At 40.7% G+C, this 23,263-nt stretch overlaps 1 protein-coding gene across 2 annotated transcripts in view; it reads left to right on the top strand.

The window, feature by feature from the left end:
• Nucleotides 1-23,263, top strand: part of sbf2 (SET binding factor 2) — a 60,221-nt gene that overhangs the window by 29,797 nt on the left and 7,161 nt on the right. Inside the window, exons 12-32 of one of the 2 annotated variants that reach the window (XM_049718962.2) lie at nucleotides 129-257; nucleotides 393-491; nucleotides 876-1,080; nucleotides 1,169-1,278; nucleotides 2,348-2,497; nucleotides 8,896-8,964; nucleotides 12,991-13,161; nucleotides 13,380-13,645; nucleotides 14,732-14,904; nucleotides 15,154-15,227; nucleotides 16,777-16,972; nucleotides 17,144-17,271; nucleotides 17,664-17,839; nucleotides 18,020-18,153; nucleotides 18,245-18,446; nucleotides 18,852-19,048; nucleotides 19,216-19,356; nucleotides 20,124-20,207; nucleotides 21,275-21,349; nucleotides 22,598-22,776; nucleotides 23,049-23,225. In XM_049718962.2, the coding sequence (XP_049574919.1) occupies nucleotides 129-257; nucleotides 393-491; nucleotides 876-1,080; nucleotides 1,169-1,278; nucleotides 2,348-2,497; nucleotides 8,896-8,964; nucleotides 12,991-13,161; nucleotides 13,380-13,645; nucleotides 14,732-14,904; nucleotides 15,154-15,227; nucleotides 16,777-16,972; nucleotides 17,144-17,271; nucleotides 17,664-17,839; nucleotides 18,020-18,153; nucleotides 18,245-18,446; nucleotides 18,852-19,048; nucleotides 19,216-19,356; nucleotides 20,124-20,207; nucleotides 21,275-21,349; nucleotides 22,598-22,776; nucleotides 23,049-23,225 (3,135 nt within the window). The remainder of the gene's footprint in view (nucleotides 1-128; nucleotides 258-392; nucleotides 492-875; nucleotides 1,081-1,168; nucleotides 1,279-2,347; nucleotides 2,498-8,895; nucleotides 8,965-12,990; nucleotides 13,162-13,379; nucleotides 13,646-14,731; nucleotides 14,905-15,153; nucleotides 15,228-16,776; nucleotides 16,973-17,143; nucleotides 17,272-17,663; nucleotides 17,840-18,019; nucleotides 18,154-18,244; nucleotides 18,447-18,851; nucleotides 19,049-19,215; nucleotides 19,357-20,123; nucleotides 20,208-21,274; nucleotides 21,350-22,597; nucleotides 22,777-23,048; nucleotides 23,226-23,263) is intronic. The other variant, XM_049718963.2, reaches the window with a different exon arrangement.

Here is a 23,263-nt window from a genome sequence, read left to right as displayed (position 1 = left end):
CCTTGCGGAGATTACTTGAAAGACAGGGCAAATATCCTTTAATTATACTGTGACCCACAGTACAAGAATGTATCACATTGTTCACATATGTGCAATATTGTAACTATTTTAATTCTGACAATGTGCAGACTGCCTTTCTCGGCCAGCGAGGCCTCATTGAGAACGATTTCATCACCAAGGTCTTGGATGGCATGGCCTTCGCTGGGTTTGTTTCTGAGCGTGGTCCGCCTTATCGAGCTTGTGATCTCTTTGATGAGGTTAGCCCACTCAATTTAACATAGAAACCTCCTAAATAGTACGCTCGTATTTGACATGATCATTATCATTAACAACCGGGGTTCTTCAGGAGCATTTTGCAGTTTATATTTTACTTTTATTCTGTGTGTTCATAGCTGGTGGCCTTAGACATTGAGAAATTTAGGGAAGAAGATCACAACCCTGCGAAGCTGCAGAGACGCATCAGGGAACTCTCGGAGCAGCTATACAGAAATGTGAGACTGACAAATTTATTGATGTAATGAATATGAAGCATGAATATGTTTAACGTTAAGAGCATATCACGCTTTTTTATGCTTTCCACAATTAATCATTGGCATATACAGTAAAACCTGGCCTCTGCTGTACTCACACACATTCGTTGGTAGAATTGATTTGCGTTCAATGACCGCTCATAAAGTACAACATCACAAAATTACACAGGAAAAAAACTAGTGCACCAAACGACAATGACTAGTACTTGAGGTCATTGCAGGGCGTATGTGGAAACATTTTATGCTCATGGATCAAATTTAACTTCTATCTCGAGGTGCCTCTGTATGTGATTTTAATTCATTGGTCATCTTAATACCTAATACTCTTGCATTTGTTATCACTAGGAGATTCCGAACCCCCACTTGGCATTCCAGAAAGTGCCTAGGCCATCAGAGGGATCACATCTTCGGGTGCACCAGGTACCCTTCCCACTGTTGTGTGATGATCAAGTGGAGAAGCTGCTGCAGGAGGGTGTGGCCAAAAGCATCAATGCCCCTCCATCAACACGGCCTGAGAAGAAGTGTGTTGTACCTGCTGGTCCTCCTGTCGGTATGACCACCTGTTACTATCACCATATCACAACCCATCCTTAATGCACTATTAATATGTGGAGTGATTCCTTATCTTTGTTTTTCAGTATCCATTATGGGAAAGACAGGCTCTGTGTTTAACAGTGCTCGCAGGCTTGAGGTAGTGAGGAGTTGCATAGCCTTCATCTTTGAAAACAAGATCCTCGAGACTGAAAAGGTTCAGTGCACAATCATTCAATTTGCTTCATGAGATGTATTAGATCAGTGGTGTCAAACTCATTTTTTTCACGGGCCGCATTGTAGTCATAGCTTCTTTCGGAGGGCCCAAATAAATGTATGAGCACCTCATATTATATACAGTAAAAGCTACAAAACAAACTGACAACTTATTTTCAAATCAGACGAGTAAAAACTGGTCAAATATTTAAAAAAAAAAGATATTAAAAGTGAAGACTTTGCAATTCTAGTAATGACGCACGGATTTGATGCACTATTTGTCTTCGCGGGCCACATAAAATGATGTGGCGGGCTATAGCTGGCCCCCGGGCCTTGAGTTTGACACCTGTGCATTAGAGGAAGCTCATGTACTTAATACTGGTGGTATGTGTACTGCATTTTGAGAATTACTGTCTGAGGTTTTATGTACTTTTTCAGAGTCAGGTAGTTAGTGTTTTGTTGCCTACTTGAGCAACCAATTATTTCACTATTAAGGTAAATTAGTCCATCCTGTGTGTCGTCTCACATTTTCCTTCACTAAGGTTCTGTGTACAACACGGCGTATCAGAGGGAAAGATAGAGCACATTTTTGTTCTTGCAATGGCCAACAGCCAGTTTGCTTCGTAGCCTACTAACTTCATATATTTGTTTTATAATTAAAGCACTGGTCTTGCTGCTTATTTGAGAATGCATGCCATTTATCCTGTGAACCATCAAGGAGCCTATAAAACCTGGTTTGACATATGGTCGGAATAAACACGGGGCTCTACTCAAGGGAATGTAAATACTGCTGTTGCAATCACTGACTATCGTAAAGTTGTAACGTTTCATCCCGCTCATCAAAATAAAATGACAAAAATTCTGTCTAGAGACCACAGATCTATTCATAAAATTAACTTCATTCTATTAGACACCGCAGTAAATGTCTTCTTTTTTTTTTTTTTGGGAGCGTCATTGTTATTCTTATGTTCCTATGTTATGGCTCGTCAAATGTAGTCCATCTGCATTAGTTACAGTCTCACTAAGTTCTTCCCTAACGCTGTCTCTGTCCGTCTTCACCCTCTTCACAGACTCTCCCTGCTGCTCTGCGGGCACTCAAAGGCAAAGCCGCTCGCCAGTGTCTGACTGAGGAGCTAAGTCTTCATGTCCAGCAAAATCGGGCCATACTGGACCACCAACAGTTTGACTACATCATTCGGATGATGAATTGTGCCCTGCAGGTAATTCCCCAAATTTGAAAACCATGAAGAAAAAAAACAAAACTTTGTTACGAAAATTTGGTCCCTATCATGTTTCAAAAGAAAGTAGTAACCTAAGATTGTCAGCAATCAAGTGCCTAAATCTTTTTCTTCTTTTAGAATAGGCAATTGCAATTTTTGCAACAAAAAGTAAACCGAAATAGAAGCTAATAATCATTCAGCTATTTGACAAGGCTGAAGAAATGAAAAACTGCAACTACCCCACATTTCTTTTCTGACCTCTTACATAAAATCATTTTGAGGTAAAAATAACCACGATTTATGGTCGCGGATCCATCCAGAACGGAAATCAAAACAGGAAAATACTTACAATGTCCTCAGCTTTTAAGCAAAAGCAATGTCAGAGAAGCACAATTGTACATAAGACCTCTACTGTCCACGGTTACCCTTCCTCCTGGTTTTAGCTTTCCTGTATTCTCCACTTGTTTACAACATGTTGTAAGAATGAGCTCAGTAATGTTGCTCATTGTTTATCAGACAACTTGTTTGTCTCTTCCTGGTGCCCCCATAGTTGGAACAACTATCCAAATCAGTAAGCCGTCTGTTTTTTGCAGTCCTGAAAGAATCTGAGGCTTCACTCAACAAAAGCAGCCAGATCTTTATTGCTAATTCTTTATTTTTTACTGCCTCGAATCTGCTCTTTCTTTAGAGTTTAATCGTCGTAAGCAGTCCCAAGTGTGCAGATTTCATGGAGTGTCTTTGGATTCCAGTCATTTTTTCATTACAAAGCCAATCAATCTTGGCAGCTACTCAGGGCATGAATACAATGTTGAAGTTGTCACCATGTGACAAAGCTATTGGTTGGCACGAGCAGTCTCATTGGCTTGACTGGACCAAACTGAACTGGTCTTAAATTACTGACCAACTGACTTTCACATACTTTACTGACAAATAGCTACCAAGTGTATGTGGACAAAGACTCTTGGAGAATCCCACTCTTGGCGTGCCACTAATACTGACACACATCCTGATTTTAGTGTCTTTTTTTTTTTTTATTGGATCCAAGCAAATGTTCTGAGCTCAGATTTTATGGATTTCTTAGAGACGAGCCGAGAAAGTAATATAAATAGAAAATTGGCAGTCACATTATTAGTTCTTCACACCCATTCTTGCTACACGCTGCCTCATAACAGACTCACAGTGATATTTCAGTTCCGCGTGCGAGAAAGAGGAACAAAGGGGAGAGAGGGATCAGAGTGACCTATCCTGTAAAAAATGTTGCATGCTATTGTAGAACGATAGCAAAATGCCTCATTAGGATTTCTGGCGGCCACATGTATGTGACACGTTCATTCACAATGACATCATCACTAAGAGGCCAATCATGACATTGATCATTTAACTGCCTCTCCCTTGGGGTAAATAACAATTTTGGTTTCTGGTTGTAATCACCTTCCGAAAGGATTTTGAGGATCAGATGGTGGAGGTGGAGTGTGACACAAAACGTATTCAGCTGTATTCACAGCGTGGTACTTTTCCCGTAATTTATGTTACAGCCTCATTCCGGAATAGACTATATTCATTTTTTACTCGCAAAATCCTACACACCCCATAATGAAGTGTTTTTGAAAGATAGAAATGTACCGAGATATCCTGGTTGAAAACCTTCTGCAAACTGGTCAAGACCTCAGACTGTGTTGAAGGTTTACCTTCCAACAGGACAATGACTTCAAGCACACTGCCAAGACAATGAGGGAGTGACTTCAGGACAACTCTGTGAATGTCCTCAAATGGCCCCGACAGCCCAGATTTGAATCTTTGAATCTTTGAATCTCTGGCAAGATCTGAAAATGGCTGTGCACCAAAGAGGAACAGGCAAAGCGAGCCAAGCTAGTGACATCTTAATCAAAAAGACTTTAGGCTGTACATAGTATTGATACTTGTGTACAGGTTACGTTTTAATAAATAAATTTAAAAAAATAATTTAATAAAATAAAAAAATTGAAGAAGAAAAAACTTTGTGCTGTCAATATTTGGGGTTATATGTAGAATTTTGAGAGAAAAAAACAACTGTAGGCTGTAACAAAAAAATCACAGTGAAAACTTTCCGGATGCACAGTAACTGTAATTCTGTAAAGCTTTGAGGCAAAGGTTTTGCATCCTCGTTTGTTTGTAATAAAATTAATTGAGTCGTTTGAATAATCGTTAGCCACAGCCCTAGTTATGTGTTTTTCCAAGTAAATTTCCAAAGCCTGTAATGTACAAAAAAAAAAAAGTTGCGTTCTCAGGAATGTGTTGCTGCCGCCAATAAGATTTTACAATATTTTTTCCTGTTTAAACAAAGGTTATTATTCTTATCGGTGTTTCTGCCATGAATCACACCAAGTAACAAGCCCCACTGACGCATTTGAGCTAATTGCCCATCTCGTTGTGTGTGCACGCACGCCGGTCAGTGCTCCTGCTCCCTGCAGTACACAAGCCATGTGGGGGGAATCAGGCCTGCTGTGGATGTATCCTGGCATCTCAACCATTTCCTGTCAGATAGGATTATTAGTCCTCTGTGCTCTGCTCTCTCATAGCCCAGGGCCTCATCTTAGTTAAAAAACACACTCTCAATGGCAGTTTACTAGGAGAGGGGATTACGTCGGGAGGTTCAAGTGGCCACGGTGCCGCCGAAGCCATATGTCCCACATGATGGTGAGTTTGATGTGCTGAGGTGAGAAGTGGGCAAGACAGAAAACATGTTCCACACAGATGTTGTTGGGAGAAAATTGATCTCAGCGTTGTCTTGGTGCTGACGTACTGCACCTCTTTGGTGAGCCTGAAGGCCACTATAAGTTTCAAACAGTTTCAGTGTAGGACTTCATTACTTTCGACATTACTTAGCACATAAATTAGTTTCTTGCTGAGGAAACATGGCCTCTGTGTGCCTCAGTAACGTTGATGGGCTGCTTAACGTAGCAATGGTCAATAGGAATTGGAACCGGGTAGCCTTCCCATTTTCAACTCATTCCTTTAGATGTCGAGTGCGGCCAGGTAAACATCTGCTGAAATCGGGTTTCAGGACTCTCAATACACCACAGAGGTCAACTATGTGACCTTCTCTTTCTTTTGCTCAACCTTGCTGCAATGAACCAAAATATGCGTATGCACTATATGTGCGTAAAAGTGCCATTTACGTGTGCATTCCAAATGCATCACTTCATTCCGGCAGATTTCCTGGATAGTTTTTCAGGAAGTTTTCCTTTTGTTCACTTCCTACATCATTTCTGTCACATACTTGAGTTTTGGGCTCACCGTAACGTGTACGTGTCTGATGCCGAATAGCTACGTTAGTCATCGTAGCCGTTAAGAATTTCCGCACCTTCAAGGGGGAGGAAAAGACTGATGAGAAACACAGTAAATAATGGGAGGAAAAGAAGACAGCGGGGTGTCGTAGTGGCCAGAAATGTGAGGCGACACATCAGAACAAGTTATTTTTTATCCATTTTTGAGTTCCAGAATAAAATTGCAAGTACTCCCAACCCTGCATGGGATGCTTGATCATTTTCCCAATGCCATTGGAAAATCATTTTGCATTTATTTTCAAGCCCTCTTTGGACCGTTGCACTTATCTCCTTGTGAGTTTATCTCGAAATTATGTGTGGTGTCGCTACTCATCCAGACTGTTTAGAGATTATAGGTGATAATGAAGTTGACTTAACCTTGCACGTATCATTTGTATAAATGTACGTTAGAAGGAAAAAAATACTTTTTACAATACTCCAAACATTGTGGAATTTGGTCTTCTATTAGTCAATAGTAGACAACCATTTTATGTGCAGCTGGTTTATAAATCTTAGAAGACATTACAACCTCCCAACAACCTCCTTGTCTCGTGGTGATTTCATCATCTGAAAAATTCTGTTGCAATATATATACACTACCGTTCAAAAGTTTGGGGTCACTTAGGAATGTCATTATTTTTCTAAATAAAATTGCTATTTTTTTCAATGAGGATAACATTGAACTAGGTTTAAACTGGTTTTTAATGCAATATCTACATAGGTGTATAAAGGCCCATTTTCAGCAACCATCTCGCCAGTGTTCTAATGGTCCATTGTGTTTGCTAATTGTGTTACAAGGCTGTAATGTAAGTCAAATTCCTTGTTTGGCATGCACAAACTTGGCCAATAAAGCTGATTCTGATGATTAGAAAACACTTGTGCAATTATGTTAGTTTTCATGGAAAACACTAAATTGTCTGGGTGACCCCAAACTTTTGAAAGTTATTGTATTTACATTTACGTATACATATATCACTATATAGCCCTCATCACTTATGCATTTCCCATTATGGACTTCAGTCACCCGCAGCATTGTTCACTGTTGGTAAGCAATGCTCTGGTGCCACTGCAAGGTGGAACTTTTTATCGCAGCCCAAATGGCAGAAAAGACAAACACAAGTGACAAGCAAAATAAAACAGAAACTGTGTTTGCTTTCATGTGTAGCTGCGGCACTTGTGTTTTGCATTTTCGCTCCTCTGTACATTCTTGGATTTTTTTTCTCATTCTTTTTCTCTTGAGCAATGGTGGCAACAGGGGGGCTCCATTACATACCACAATCAGAGAATTCTGCATTCTTTACCCTATGTTGTGAACTATTGCTATCTCAACGTGTGACTGTGTATGTGCACATTCTTTTTCATGATTTTGAAGTGAATCAGATTACTAAAGAAATACTTTTCTGTATGAAACAAGTCCAATTGAGGGTTATGAGGTATGCCACCAGGTCAAAATCAGTGCTGCTGTTTGCGCATGGTATTACTTTTGTTTCCTCTGGCTATATTCTCCTTAAGTCCAGTTGGTTAGCTTAGCACCAATAAGTACCAATTTCCTGTGAATTATAAGTACTTTTGGAGTCCGACTTGCATCCTTTCTCCTGTTCTCATCAGTTTTTTTGAGCCGCTTAGGCTCCTGCTTGATTTTTAATGTACTTCCCATACTAGCCATGTTCTTTGAAACGCTGATTAAAAAAAACTCAACATATATGCATATAGTTAAGCCTAAAATTATCTATTCCCTTTCATTTGTGAATGAGTTTAAATGGGGTTCTTTGTGGAATGGTTACCTTGGGACTTAACGCCAAAATCTCTAGAAGAAGCAATCCACTTTTGTGACAAAAGGTTCCATGTAAATGTACATATATTTGGTTTTATTTCTATAGTGTATTAGAATTACTGTAAGAGTGAACTGATTGTTAATATCCCTTTTGAGGAATGAGTCCAAATTCAGAGGTATGACTATACTGTAGATCAGGGGTCAAGAAACTTTTTGGCGGACAGAGCCATAAATGCCCATTTTATAAAAATGATTTCCCGTGAAAGCCATACCATTTAAAAAAAAAACGATAGGTTAAATAGAATTAAATGCATGTATTTTAATTAAGACCAACGATTTTTTGAGTGTACTAATGTATTCTTTTTAATACCATTTTTAACGTCGCCAAAAGAGCTATGTCTGGCTCGCGAGCCATAGGTTCCCGACCCCTGCTGTACATAATAAAAACATTGGCGTTAACACACATTCTATTTTCATTGAATAGTGCATGTGTCAATACGAATTCATAAATTTGGCCAGGATAGAAAATCTCATGTTAATTCTTTTCAGTTGGCTCCTTTATTTCAACAGTTTGTTAATTTCCAATGCTTCTCATTAAAGCCCAATTAAAAAGATCATAAAACCTACTGAGTTTCCAAGACAGATGGACAAGCTGCACAGGGAGATGACAAAAGAAAAACTGCTGACAGGTGTAACAGTTATATGTCACTGAGGAGATATTTCCAAGCATTTCTTGATTCTAAAGCAGGAAAGAAAAAGGATTGGTTCTGTGTCTCGGCATGACCAGATGGCGTTGAAAAATTGGACCATTTTATGCAACATGTGAATGTTTGTGATCTGGTCAAAATTGCAAGAGACAAAAATATGTTGCAAATAAATTCAAGACTTGCTTAAACAAGTGTGTCCGAGTACAGATTATATAAGGCTATTGGAAGCATGTGTCTGTCTCAACTATGGAACATGGTGAAGTGAACGGTTTTGGCAAGTTTTTTTTTTTTTTTTTTTGGCTTGGCACTGACATTTAACAGGACATGACTGTCTTTATGTAAAAAGTAATTGGATGGCTTACCCCTTTGTGTTCATCTCATCGATCATTCCCATGTGTTACATGCATGCTTGATGTCCATTTAGACAGAACGTTTCTTAAGATATAGCTGAGGAACGCCTACCGGCAAGAACGCAATGTCTCATTTACCCAAACAGGCATACATCCCCCTTAGTGGTCCTGGTGTGTGTTGGGAGCTGCAACAGAAATGCGTAACCTGTGACCTGCTGCGTCTTGCCCCACTCTCACTTGTCTCCTGTTGTTTGACCCACAGGACTGTTCCAGCTCAGAGGAGTACACTGTGGCTGCTGCACTGCTGCCACTGTCAACAGCTTTTTACAGAGTAAGTAGGTTCATTCAACACAGATGTGTGTTCTGCGTAAGGCTTCTGTTTCACGGATAATGCATACAAAGTGCTAGGGAGGCCTGTTGCGCTAAAACCACTTCCAGCCCTTTACATGATATAGTGTTTGAACCTTTTAGACACACAACAATATTTCATTGTCACCATAGTATTAGAGATAGAGATAAATAGCACTCTTAAGAATTGTAACTGCATTGTGATTAATTCAATGTGTGGCTTCTTCTGGTGTGGAGGATAAAGAATACATACTATATGTAAGTGGACTTCATTGTTGCAGCCTTTGTTTTGAAATATGAGCTGCTTAGATGGTTATACTGCTGCACTGCAGTTTACATTATCCCATCTATGGCCATTTGCACAATGTGTATGTCTCTCCTTCGACATCTTCCTCATGCAGTAAATCAGCAACATTTCTTTGCTTCTTTAACTTCACAAGCATTCAATTCTGAAGCTTTTGAGTCAGGTTCATTTCTGGACTTTGACTGGACCCTTAAAGCATACTTGTCCCCCAAGCCATTCTCTTTTAATTGTGTTTGGACCTAAAAGACACACAAGAAGTGGTTGACTAAATGACTCGTTCCTGCGTGGCAGCAAAATGCGGTGCAGTGCATTATGGCCAGGCTTATTCACCAACAATATTGAATGACAAACTTTTAATTTGATAAAATAATGTACTTTTGTCATTGTCTCCTCAACTTTACTCTGATGTGTTCACAATGACCTGGTTGCAAAAGAATTTTGCTTTGCGTTTGTCTCACTGCAGTCGCCTCCTACCACATAATGTCACTACTCGAGACGTTCAGTGTTTGCTTCCATACGTTGACGCTTAACAGATGATCTTATTGACCCACATTCTTCGTTCATTCCTTAATCGCCTCTGCTTTTCCCCCTGACTCATCTAACATACTGTATGTTACGCACGCTTGTTAATATTTGCAACAGAAGTAAGGACAAACCAATGTCTCAAATCTGCCGTTGTATTTTGCATGCATGGTACCAGTTGGTAAAGTTCATCTAGGTTTCATACAACCGCAGTGGCCTTTTGTTAGATGCATTGTTGAGCTGCACAGTTCCTCTGACCTTTGTTATCTGAATATGAGTATTTATCGGGAGATGGATGGGGATCACTGACATCTGAATTGCTTTCTTTTGCATAATATTCAATCTATTTGAATGTGCCACAGTACAAGTCTTTATCCTAATAGTGGGATAAAAGAAATTTGGTGACCTACACACTCTGCTGTTAGATGGGCCAGTGGGCTGGCCATTTTCCTGTCATGAGGAAAGCGATGTACTGGTTGACCCTTGTGTAACTCCAAAAATGTTCAACTTCTGGTTTATTTAATCTGTTTACCTTATTTTGGAACATTTATACATTGTGTCATTACTATTTCGCAGTTATGTTCTGTCAGTGGCTTTGTTTATGATTCTGACTTTCTGATTGATTGTGTGCAAGGTAATTATGCATTCCGACAAAAGAAAAAAAAATACTTTTGCTCCAGTTCGGGAACAATTTGTTTTTAAAATACTTTTCTGCCTCCAGGCTAGGAACATTTTAGTTTTCAGTGATGTCCAGTCAGGCTACTTACTGCTTGAACATCACGACAAGATCCCAGATCCTGATAGCCCCTTTACCTCTTACCCACACACAGTGTGTCCCTCCTTAGCTCTTTTGGTGGTTTTTTTTTTTTGTGTTTGATTTGGGGCTTGTTTTCAGCTCTTTCTCAAACTTACATTCCACCCTTCACGAGTCGAGCGTCTCAGCCAAATGGGTCTGATAATAGTATCCTCCTCCTTTTCACTTGGATTTCCTTATTTCCTTTCCTCCTGCCTCTCTATTATTCTCCCCTTCGCCATCTCATTCTTTACCATCTGTCTTTTGAGTGGCTCGCTGTATTAAGAAGAATTGACCTAGGTCGAAATGACCTGCACATATCTGAAGAGTCAGAAAAACACAGCCAAGCTGAGTGTAGACCACAAACACCCCCGCGCACAAACATGCTCACACATCAGCATTTAGACACAGCATATAGCAGAGAGGTGTTACAGAGCTTTTGAAAGCTGTTCATATTTGTTTGGAATACTGTTTCTTCCATCCTTATCGCTTGAATTCAGCTTGTCTAGACTATGACGCATTTCTCAGCTGTGGTTACAATAAAGTCTTCCCTCAAATTATTTTTGACCTCACAATTTGAGCTCTCTTTTTTGGAAAGAACTTCATAATGATATATTGTATTAGTTAGACTGATGACAGAATGTATTTGTTGCCATCAGTGTTGCGTAATGGAAAACAAGTCATATTACTCATAGTGTATTTATTTAAGGCGATATGAATTACTATATGAAAGAACAGTGGGTGCCGGTGTATTCCTGAAAGGGACAAAATATTCCAGAGACGGGAAAAGTTCTAAGAGCTCAACATTTTGAACTCCTCCTGACACTGTCTCCTGTCTTGCTTGCTTTCCTGTTTGTAAGGTACTGTGTGTGTGTCGGGGGGGTGAACCTGACCCAGTAATTTGCCTGTTTGGACACACTTTCACATTGTAGCACTAGAAAATGATTCCAAACTTTTGACTGACATTATAAATCACAGGTGATTTTACACCTTCTTTTAAAAAAATCACAAAAGTCCTTACCTTTGTGTATGATTCCCAAAAAATATTTCCTCTGTTTTGTAATGTAACACAAGAGAAGTGGGTGTAGGTTTTTTTTCTCGTAAGAGGCTCGTGATGTTTGTGGGCATCTGCTGAATTTTGGTCATAATTTTGTTTGTAGCTTAATTACAAAATTAGTGTAATTAATGAATTGAGAGAACTTGGCTCCAGGATAGGCCATGTGAGGAACATTATGTCAGGCAGTCCATCTCGTGGTTTTGGGATTATCATCGAGGGATTAAAGCTGTTTGTGCTGGTTCTAATTATAGCAACCATCTCCAATTCTCATACTTGAGGATAAACAATAAAGTGCCGATTAAAAACTGCTTAGTGTCAATTCTTGGTGGGGGGGAATCAAAAGCTGGTCTAAAAACAGTGCTGGGTCTCCCAATATGTTCTTCACTCAGTATGAAGATAAAGTGCAATATTTTATTTACACGTGGTCATAGCTTACATTGGAGTGTTCAAAAGTACCATATTTTCCAGACTATAAGCCGCTATTTTTTGCACAAGTCTTGACCCTGCGGCTTATACTCCAGTGCGGTTTATCTATGGATTTTTCATGATTTTTATAATATTGTATGAGTTGTTCATATTCTCTTGCATATGGAAATTAAACATTAGCACACTTGCAGTTTATAGTCCAGTGCGGCTTATATATAAACAAAATGGGATTTTTCCTGAATTTTAGCTGGTACGGCTTCTATTCAGGTGCGCCTTATATTCCAGAAATTACAGTCGTAAGCAGATGCCGAGCAGTTCACATTCCCTTCCTGGATTGTTTTTGCACGTGCCTACTCTTCACCCCCCCTCTAGTTAAACGTCAAAACAAAACATTTGCTGTTTCAAAATACTCCGAACAAAAATCAAAATGTCACTGCTTTAAATTACCTTTTAGCTTCACAGATTACAATTTGGAAACTGGATTGCTTTTCCTTGAAGTCAGGGCTAGTTCGGCTCTTGTTTTTGTGCGAAGTGGAAAAACAAGTGCAGCTGTCAGTGTCATCACATTGAACATAAATTAGATACGAGGATGACTCTCATCATCCGTTCATTTTCTGGTTTCAGGCTTTAAATTTTGATGCAATCCCAAAAGGCTTCTTGAGTTTCTGCATTGCACGACACACGTTTTACTTCACTAATTTGTGCGAGAATAAAAAATAATTGTTCAGTGGTTATCAAAAATATGTGACTTTACTGAATGTGTTTGTAGTGTCCATTACAGGCAGTTTCCATTATTATTTTTTTCTGTTTCATATCCCTTCACTTCATATGCCACTGTAAACATCATTTTTCCTTAACGCCATAATAAAACAAAACAAATATACAGATTGTTTTTTTTGTCTTTCAGAAACTGGTTGCTGGGGTGAACCAATTTGCCTATACCTGCATCCAGGACCACTCCATCTGGACCAGCCAGCAGTTTTGGGAGGCCACTTTCTACAGTGAAGTCCAGAGCCAGATCCGAGCCTTGTATCTCAACAGCCCAGAGGAGAAGTGGGGCTTCCTTGCCAGACTGAAGGTAAAAGGATAGAATAGGATTAAGTATAATTGTGTTTAAACAATGAATACCTGGTTATATTCACAGCCAATTCAGACACGGCCTTTCATTGATATCCGCTGAGCAGTTCTGTGTTGTCTGCAATCTTTTTAAAACCTGTTAAGTCAGAGCTTTTTGTGAACTTTTAGTGGCTCTCAATCCGCTCCAACATTTCCTCTCCTACCGCCATCTCTTTCCAGGATGTGGGCATAGCGCCTGCAAAAGACGAGGAGCAGACAGCAATGGACCTAGCTGCCGAGCAGCTGCGCTTGTGGCCAAGCCTGAATAAAGAGAAGCAGCAGGAGCTGGTGAAGAACGAGGAGAGTACCATTTTCAGTCAGGCCATCCATTACGCCAGCCTCATGGTATATCTGCTAGTTCCTTTGGATACCAGCAAGAACAAACTGCTTCGCAACACGCCCGCAGCTGACTGGGAGAGCGGCAGCAACAGCATCGTCACCAACAGGTCAGCAGGGAAAGGAAAGGGGCTTCACTTTCTTAAGGCAGCGCATTTTTTTAATAGCGTTACTCTTGAAAAGGAAAGTAAGATTGTACCTGCTTATATGATGCAACATTTTTCTATTTCAAAAACCAGCAGCACAGCACGCATTGCAAAGGGCGGCGGAACCCCATCGATTAAATGATGAGTAATGATGATCAATAATCATTTTGTCTTCATTTTCATTTATGAAAATGACGCAACATATGGCCACATACAGATTAGCCTAAAAATATGGACCAATTTAACTGGGCGCTATATAAGGTACATTTTATTATCAATAAGGTTTCATGATTTGGGGATGTTCATGTGTTAATAAAGTGTAGTACTTACTGTATGTAACTTTAAGTTATGTGGGTTAATGTCGCTCGCATGTTGCTTGCCATGTTGCTTAACGGAATGAAATATGTCTCCTATGTTTGTTTCGCATCTAACTAGCCCTAGATGCATTCAGGATGTTGTTACTGCACAAAATAGTGAGGCTTTCACCCCTTTGGGTGTCATTAATGGGCCCACTCAACTCAACCCAAACAAAATAGGAGTGATTTCTCTCGCTGAGCACTGTGAAATAAATTACTTCAAAATGGCTCGCTTGTTGCCAAAATCCCTCAGATGAACACAGTGTTCTAATTTTATTTGCGGTATATAACTATTTTTTCACCAACATTTTGCCGTTCTATTAGAAAACCTGCTTCAAAATTCAAAATGTGACTTTATTCTTTGGATGTAATTATATGAGACAACAGCTGCAAAATTGTTTGCGTAGTCATTTTCTTTCATTGTTGTTTTTTTTCCATTGGAGTCTCAGACGTTTTTAGAGAAGATATTTCGATCCCGCCACTCACTAGTCTGGATTGCGAAAGCTGATTTCTTCATATGAAACATTCTCTATGGCTCATAGATTAATCCTCATTGCCTTTGCACATTGCTTGTGCCTTGCTCACTGTTTTCTGACCACTTCTGTCAGCACACAGCTCTCACATCTCCCAATGGGCGCAGCAGCTTGACCCGTTACACGTTCTTGCTTTTCATCATGCCATTTATCATTCATAGCATCGCCGGCAGCGTTGCTGAGAGCTTCGACACAGAAAGCGGTTTTGAGGACTCGGAGAATAGCGACGTGGCCAACTCGGTGGTCAGGTTTGTGGCTCGCTTCATTGACAAGGTGTGCACCGAGAGCGGAGTAACCCAGGAACACATCAAGAACCTCCACAGCATGATCCCTGGTACGTCACAGACACTGTTCATTCACGTAGATGCTGTCCTAATTCCCTCAGCTTTGTGCAGAGTAACTCCTGCTAGTGTTTATTCTCAGCAACGCCGGCCTCTGATCTGATTAACTCCTGACACGTTAAATGGCCTTAAAACCTCCTAATACACACACTGTTTGTACAAATGTGTGCATGCACATGTGTGTCTTTGTACCGGCTGAGTTCGCATGTGGACACCAGGTAACCTCATCTTGCGACCTACAGGCATCGTTGCCATGCAGATGGAGGCTCTGGAAGCAGTTCACAGGGAGAGCAGGAGATTACCGCCCATTCAGAAGGTGTGTGATGCTCTACATGGTGACATGCTTGGAACAGCAGTATTGAAATGTCCATATGAATCACTCTTCCCAAGACTGTCCACAAAAAAAGATCACTGCTATCGATATATGGACACAATTAAGGCAAAACAACAAAAGTAACATTTTATACAGATTTTCTAAATATTCATCCTCACATTCACATGAATCTGTCTATTGTGACATTGTGAGTGATCTAATTTTCTTGGCGAGTGGTTTCAAACTTTGTGTTTGTTTCAGAACCACTTTTGCCGAATGAGAGAAACAACAACAAAAGAAAGTCGAAACTTAAATTGATAATATATGGCCTTTTTTTATAGACCGCCACAGTTTGTATTCTCTTCCCTGCTTATGTGTAGCAAGTGGAAGATTTCCAATGTTTTCAAGTGCACTTTTAAATATTTTACTTGGTATTTTGAACCCTGCTGTGTTTTTATTGTGTCTGCCAACACTTGGTAATCCTTGTTACACGCACTCATACACACAGACAAACAGCATCCAAGTACTGCCTTGAGACCAACCTGGAAGTTGTGGTGAGCTGTCTGATGAACTTTGTGGCTCATTCCAAGCTGGATTGCAAGCTGCAAGACGCATGCCAAATACTAAAAAGTGTCTAAACAACAGTGGCACCGGCCTCATGACGAGTCAGATTAGTATTGGTATTAGCACCACTTATTCCTGGAAGGAATAACGGGAAAACATTAAAGATGCAATCCAATACTTCTTTTAAACTTCTGACCTGGGTCAAATCAGATTATTGAACCGATGTTTATCTCTTCTTTTGCAAGAATCTGAGATACTAGTTAAACCTGGACCATTCTGAAAGGGTCACCATTTACTTGCTGAGAGCGATTGAAGTTGGCTTTAATTATGATGGTTAAAATTCCCCCAGACATATTTAGCATAATATCATAGGTTCTTTCGGGTACCAAAAAAAAAAAAAGCTGAGGTCAAACGGACAACAGCGTTATGAGACTGGTTCCACGGCTGCTGTGATCCCAGTGCAAGCTGCATATATTGTCAATGTGACATGCTTGCATGTAATTCATGACCAACCAAGGACTTCATATGCTTCAGTGTTGGTGATTTTGATTGAATAAATTGCAGCCCTATGTGGATTAGCCTCAATTTAACTGGAGTGCAAAAATTTGGTAAATATCTTAAGCTGACTTGTTGAAGAAGTCGCTTATTTTGTAGGTTCCTAATCAAATTAATCATGACCCATTTTAATGAGTGACATTTCTTATTTCATTTCACTGAATCAATTTTCTCATATTGATGAATTCTATTCCATTGTGGTATTTACCATCAGTGCGACTTATTGCTTAAAAAATAAGATGTATGCGTGCCTGTTTTTGAAAGTGGCATGCATGTGGAGCTTGAATGTCTATCAAAGCGCTGTGATTTGAAAAATGTTTTAATCATCTCATACCGATATGCGTCGAGAGTTGGACTCCCAGAATACAAAATGAAAAATTTCACATTTTGCGACCTTTCTGGTTTTAATTTGCAACATGTCGTGTCCCGTCAGCCAAAAATTCTACGCCCAGCACTGCTTCCTGGGGAGGAGTTTGTGACCGAGGGGCTGAGGGTACTTTTGGATCCTGATGGCAGGGAAGAAGCTACTGGGGGGCTGCTGGGAGGCCCACATATCCTACCAGCAGAGGGAGCACTCTTCCTCACCACATACCGCATCATCTTCAAAGGCATTCCACACGACCCCCTGGGTAAGTTCACTCTGCACCAAATGAAGCTTTCAAAGATAACGAAAACAAACGAGAAGAAATACACTGTCATGGCCATATGCTATCAACCAATTCAAGTTGATAGGCCATTGCATTGCATCACTGCTGCACTGGCCATACTTCTTCTGCATGTGTCATTGATCGTCCGTGCAGTGGGGGAGCAGGCAGTGATCCGAGCTTTCCCAATGTCAACCTTGACTAAGGAGAAGAAGATCAGCATCCAGAACCAGCTGCAGCAGAACATGCAGGAGGGGCTCCAACTCCGTTCTGCATCCTTTCAGGTGGTTACATAGAAGGTTTCGCCATACAGTAGTGTCTTGAGATACGAGTGACCAGTCTTTTTTGCAAAATATGAGCTGGCATTCAGGCAATTTGGGGGGGCTTTGATTTGTGAGCACAAACTTGAGACATGAGCGCTCTTTGAGTGAATTGCTATTCTTATATTATTATTTGATGCTTTTAGAAGTAGAAGTAAGGGGTTGAATAGATGAATAGCATTTCCATTCATTTCAATCATGAATTGAGATGACTTGAGACACGCACATCTAAGAATAAATTCAACCTGTATCTGAAGGCGCCGCTGTATTTTTATGACAGGTCTAACAGCACTGTACATATATAATTTTTATTTGTTTCTGTATTTGTTTATATTATTAATATTATTATTTTGCAGTTGATAAAGGTGGCTTTCGATGAAGAGGTGAGCTCGGAGATGGTGGAGATGTTCAGGAAGCACATACAGCGGATCCGCTACCCACAATCCATCTTCAGCTCCTTTGCATTTGCTGCAGGGCAAACTCAACTTCAACTTATCCTTCCAAAGCAAAAAGAAAGGAACACTGGCTTTAGGTTGGTGGTTGACCTCTATTGGAGTATTTTCAATTATTTTACAAAACTGAATTTCGCTATCTGGACATAATTAGATCCAACAATTTGTTATCCTTTGAATGCAGCTGGAAGTGGTGGACAATCTTCATGTGGGGGGGGAACATGCAAGTTGACTTGCGCTCTGCTTTGTTGTCGCTTCAGAACACTATCCAAAACTATTGTCAAGGGAGCCAAAAGAGCCAGTAAGATCACAATGGGCCGTGGCAGCCAGACCACACTGAAGAGGAATGACAGAGGCAGCAGAATGACTTGGCACGAAGATGATGATGTATCAAGTGAGCGGGGGAACAAAATGAAGTCCTTATTTGAGCCCAACTTGTAATTGTAGGCTAAATGTCAAACTTCGCCTCTGTATGTGTGCTACAGTATCAGATGATGGGGAACCACCACCTTGCAGCACTTTAAGAGCATCTGAGAAGTCCACCATGGAGCAACTGGTGGAGCAGTCCTGTTTCCGTGACTACCAGCGGATGGGCCTCGGTACTATCACAGCCAGCTCATCTCGCTCCAAGTCGGGCGACCAGTTTAGGATCACAGCTGTGAATAGGCTTTATTCGCTTTGCCGCAGGTACGCCACGTCTCAGCAAATGACACGTTAGACTTGAGGAGTTGACGTGTCGACTTTGCAACTCCTCAGTGATTGTTAGAGATCAAAGTGGACGATAATCAACCCCCATCAATTGCGGCTTCTAGATTTGCTGTACAGTTATTTTGTAGCAATTTTTTGTCCAGTTATAACTTAAGTTTTAATGTTTCTTTTAAGTGTAATTCCACTTTCAGCCGTTAGATGACAGCAGACCTTTGTGTATAAAACTGTAAATTTGAAGATGAGAAGTGAAAACAGGAAATATTTCAAGATCAGTCTCATTTTTGCTCAAAAGATGAAGGGTGAATTGGTTCAATACAATTCAACCCACAGTGACACCTGCAATTGTATATTTGCCTAAGATATATTTATTTGTCTCTACTTCAGTTATCCGGGTCTACTGGTGGTTCCCCAGGCCATTCAAGACAGCAGTTTACACAAAGTGGCACGATGTTACCGACACAACCGTCTTCCTGTTGTGTGTTGGAAACATCCTCGCACTAAAGCTGTGCTGCTGCGCTCAGGAGGCTTCCATGGCAAAAGTGTGGTGGGATTGTTTAAGTCACAGAATCCCTCTTCAACAAGTGAGTCTCATTATAAGCATTTACTTTTCCACGACCTGTGTTTATATCGAAGGAATCCAACCTAATTTGTTTGAGGCATATCTCCCAACCAGTAAATCGGATCCAGAAATAAATTTAATGTGAGCATTCTCAAGAATTTTTGGTTTGAGACATGTGTTCTGATCTAGCACCTGCATCGTCCTCCGAGTCATCCAGTAGCCTTGAACAAGAAAAGTATCTGCAAGCCATCCTTGACTCTATTCCTATTCACTTCAAGATGAACGGCCATAGCACCTTGTCTAACCGCTCCATCGTAGGCCTCTCGCCAGGTACGTGGATGATCACGATTTACGGCCTCCCTCTGGGACCATGTAGAGATGAAAAGCTGTGTTTGTTGCGCTGTAGAGTCCCTTAGACTTGAAGTTAATGACCTGAAAATTAATAATTGTGATGTCAAAATTAGTGGTTCAAGCTGACCTGAATATGTCATGTGACATCAGCCATGAGAAAAAAAAAATCAATTGTTCGGAAAAAGAGGCCAACTGAATTGTTTTGACACGGAGAAACTGCAAGCTTGCACATTTAAGTATTATTTTGGTTCATTCCTGGTCTATTCTGCCTCGCCATAAATCTCCCGAGTGTGTTTTCCCGGGTCATTGCTTATTTTATACCTGTTTACTGTGTGTGCGTGTGTTTTGGATGACAATGAGGCACTGTAGCTGATATTTGGTACCATTTGGAAGGAAACTCGTACAATAAAAGGTTATACAAAAAGCACAGGTCACTGCCCGGCCCATCCATCTCCTCAGACTTGTTTGTATCCTTCTCTCAAACTGCTTCTTTTTTTTCCCCTCTCACAAACAAGCAAATGCTGTATTGTTCCTCCATGTAAAGTATTCTTACTGCTGCAGATATAGAACCCACATTTTCTGAGCCATTTTTGCCTAAACATGTAAGGCTTAATTGTTTTTCACTTGTTGACAAAAGAGTGCACAGTTGACGTTTTGTCTTGTTCTTCTGCCTCAGGCAAAATAACAATCCTGGCTTGTGTTTGTCTTACCCTTCTTGCATCATGTGGTGAATGTTGTCCCCTCAGGGAGCGAAAGGAGAACATCCAGAATGCCAAAGATGGCTCCCGTCCATTTAGACATTCCCTTTTCAAGCAGCTTTACTAGAGGAGGTGAGTGTCATACAATGTTCTAAATTAAAAGGCAAAGATGCCAATTTGTTGTATTCACATCCACCGACTTTACGTAATATGACATCATAATGTACAGATTGTGAAATGTGCCGAGTTGACTGTCCAATGACTTGTATTAGCACGTTGTTAGATAAATATTACTGTAAATGTAGTCACATAAGAATGCAAAGCATTCAGAGTCCATTAGTACTGAATGTTTTGTTTTGACCTAGTGGCATTGTGCTTGGCGTCGGTGCATGTCGGAGGAGTTAGTCATTACTTTAGATCAAGGTCAAAGGCGAAAACACGTTCAGGCTTACTCTTCATCTTGGAACAGACTACACAAGTTTGTCTATTCAGACAGTTATAACTCAAATAGATGCTAACAATGTGTTTGTCCGCAAAGGAAGAGGGAGAGGATTGCCAAGAAAATGTCAAAAACTAATTGGTTCCATTCAACTGGCATTTGCAAACTTATGAAATAGGGGATTATATTGCTTCAGTCTTGCAGCACGTTCTTCTTTGAATCCAAACTGAACGCTCCAAAGGTGGTCGTAACCTTAATCGCCGCAGTGGGTGGCACACGTAATCCACCTCCAATTAATCGCCGCGCTCACACATTAGTTCCTTGTACATTGCCAGCATGACCTTTCCAAAAAAATGTATCCACATTCCAGAGCATTTTTCATGTGTGGCTTTTTCAAATCTGTCATAGCATTGATGGAATAAATGGAGCAAGGATACGTACATTTTTGTGATTACATTGCGGTTTGTTTGCAAGATTTCCATAAATGCATAAATATGTTAGAGGAGAGTGAAACATTTCATACATCATCTGACTACCAAACATAACTTACAGTTGTCTATATTGTGCATGCTACCCATATCATTCATTTTCCAAATGTGAAGGTTCTTAACTGGGTCATGCAGTCTTTTGACCTTTAGCTGACTCTTCATTCTGACCACGCATGCCCGCCCGTACGCGATATGTCAAGCTGCAATGTTTTTATGACATTGACATTATTTTTCATGTTCATCTTGACCTCCTCCCCACAACCACCGCGCAGTGCTTGAGTACAGAGATAAACTATTCACTCACGCAAACCCAAAACCTACCAATAAGGAGAGAATCCACAACCAAGGTAGAGTGCAATTGCACCCCCCCCCCCCCCCCCCCCCCTCTCTCGTTCCTCTTTCAGGGCTGCGTTTCATTCAAACACCTCCTCTTTCCTCCCACAAACTAACCAGACACCAGGCGTATCGCTATGCTCCAAACTCCCTCTGAGCCACTAATGACTAATCATCACTGGAGTGAAATAAGTGCACCTTTGGGAGCTGCGGTTTTTCACAAACCCAAGTGGCCGCTCTGATCTGGCCTATTCCACGGCTAATATGTTGGCTCAGCAAGGCCCACTGTGGTCAGTTGGAAGCCGACTGCAGAGGGAAGGAAGCAGTTTATCCTGGCAGACTGTCATGAATCAAATGAAATGAGGCACCTCTGACCGCGCACGTAGTTCAACAAAGACAGCCCAGATAAATTGTAAATGTAATTCAAAAGGAATAAGTCATTCTAGTCCCAGCGAAGCAACAAGACAATAAACGCCAATTGGTTGTAGGATTTCTCCATCATTCGTGACTTCAAACTGTCTGGGAGAATGTCTATTTCAGTTGAAGATGTTTCATTTAGCTGGAGTCAAAGGTTGGCATTACAAAAATGTATTTGCTTATTTTGGTAGGGTGGATCTTAGTTTATTTTTGTTCCTTCTTAATCACACCCAGACATTTTGGACAATTCCATATTTCTAGAGAGTTTACTGTGGGACAACAGTAGAACCCTGACCTCAAGTCCACGAAATAACTTTGAAATGAACTGGAGCAAAGATTTTGAGTTATGCCCCTTTCATCAAAATGCTCATCTGAAATAACCAGATGCAACCTTCTCTGCTCAGCTTGATGGTTTGGTTTGATGGTTATGGTAGCAAACAGAAACTCAACTTGAAATAGTTAGAAGGGATTACTGTGAAATGCCCTTCCCGTCAGTAGTTTGTGATGTTTGGATGATCTTGCATGCTAGTTTTTCCCCAGAGAAACTGCTTGTCAATTTGTTGACACGCTAGAAAACAATCCATCACCTCCTGCATCTAATATCTCACTGCCTGGTGCTCAAGATACAAACTGATTTTCTGGTAGATGTAAAAAATGAAGGTGTTTACATCATCCCTTGTGCTGCTGTGCATGTAAACTCCATCTGCATGTGTTGTTCATCACTCAGTCTTAGTTTGTTTGACAGCATGTGTACATCAGAGGCAATGGAACGGTCCCATGTGTTTGAATGAACCTGTGTGCGTGCGCGTGTGTTGTGATTTATGTGTGTGTTTCTCTGTCTGCAGGCATGTGGGCCAGTCTGCGCTCCAGCAGTAGGCTCAGCCAGCACCCATCCGCAGTGGATGTGGGCGCCAGACTAGCAGGGAAGGATTTAGCGCCCCCTGCAGGGAGTAACAGTCTACAAGCACAGCTGCTCAAACAGCAAGCCGCGTTTTATGTGTTCGGTGAAAAGTCACATTTGAGGGTAAGAAACCTGTAGTTTGTTGTGTAACACAATTTATTTTGACACAAAATAAAAAAAAAATAGACACGTTGCCCTAGAACAGTAATTCTATACTACTGTGCAGTAGTGAAAGATGAGGTGTGTCACAGGAGGAAGAAGATGGTCCAAAAATGTATTTGCTACAAAAATATGATGATGATGATGATGATGATAATAATAACCCCCAAAAATGCAACCCACATAAGAAATAAATGACATGATAAACCTTTGCTGTGTGTTACAACCTTGTGCAGGGCCTCAGAGTTGACACTTCTCTGAACTGTGAACTGGTGCCGGTGGACTTTGCGGACATGCGGCAAGTGAAAAGCTCCTTTAAGAAGCTGTTGAGGGCGTGCGCTCCCAGTGCCAACTCCTCCGACTCTGAAGACTCTTTCCTCAAAGTCTTGGAGGACTCAGAATGGATCCTGCAGGTGACACCCTCTTTTCCAGGATGCTTTTTGTGTGATGT

This window comes from Syngnathus scovelli, chromosome 4 (genome assembly GCF_024217435.2).
Source record: "Syngnathus scovelli strain Florida chromosome 4, RoL_Ssco_1.2, whole genome shotgun sequence".
NCBI classification, from domain to species: Eukaryota; Metazoa; Chordata; class Actinopteri; order Syngnathiformes; family Syngnathidae; genus Syngnathus; species Syngnathus scovelli.
This window is presented reverse-complemented; position numbering and strand designations above follow the sequence as displayed.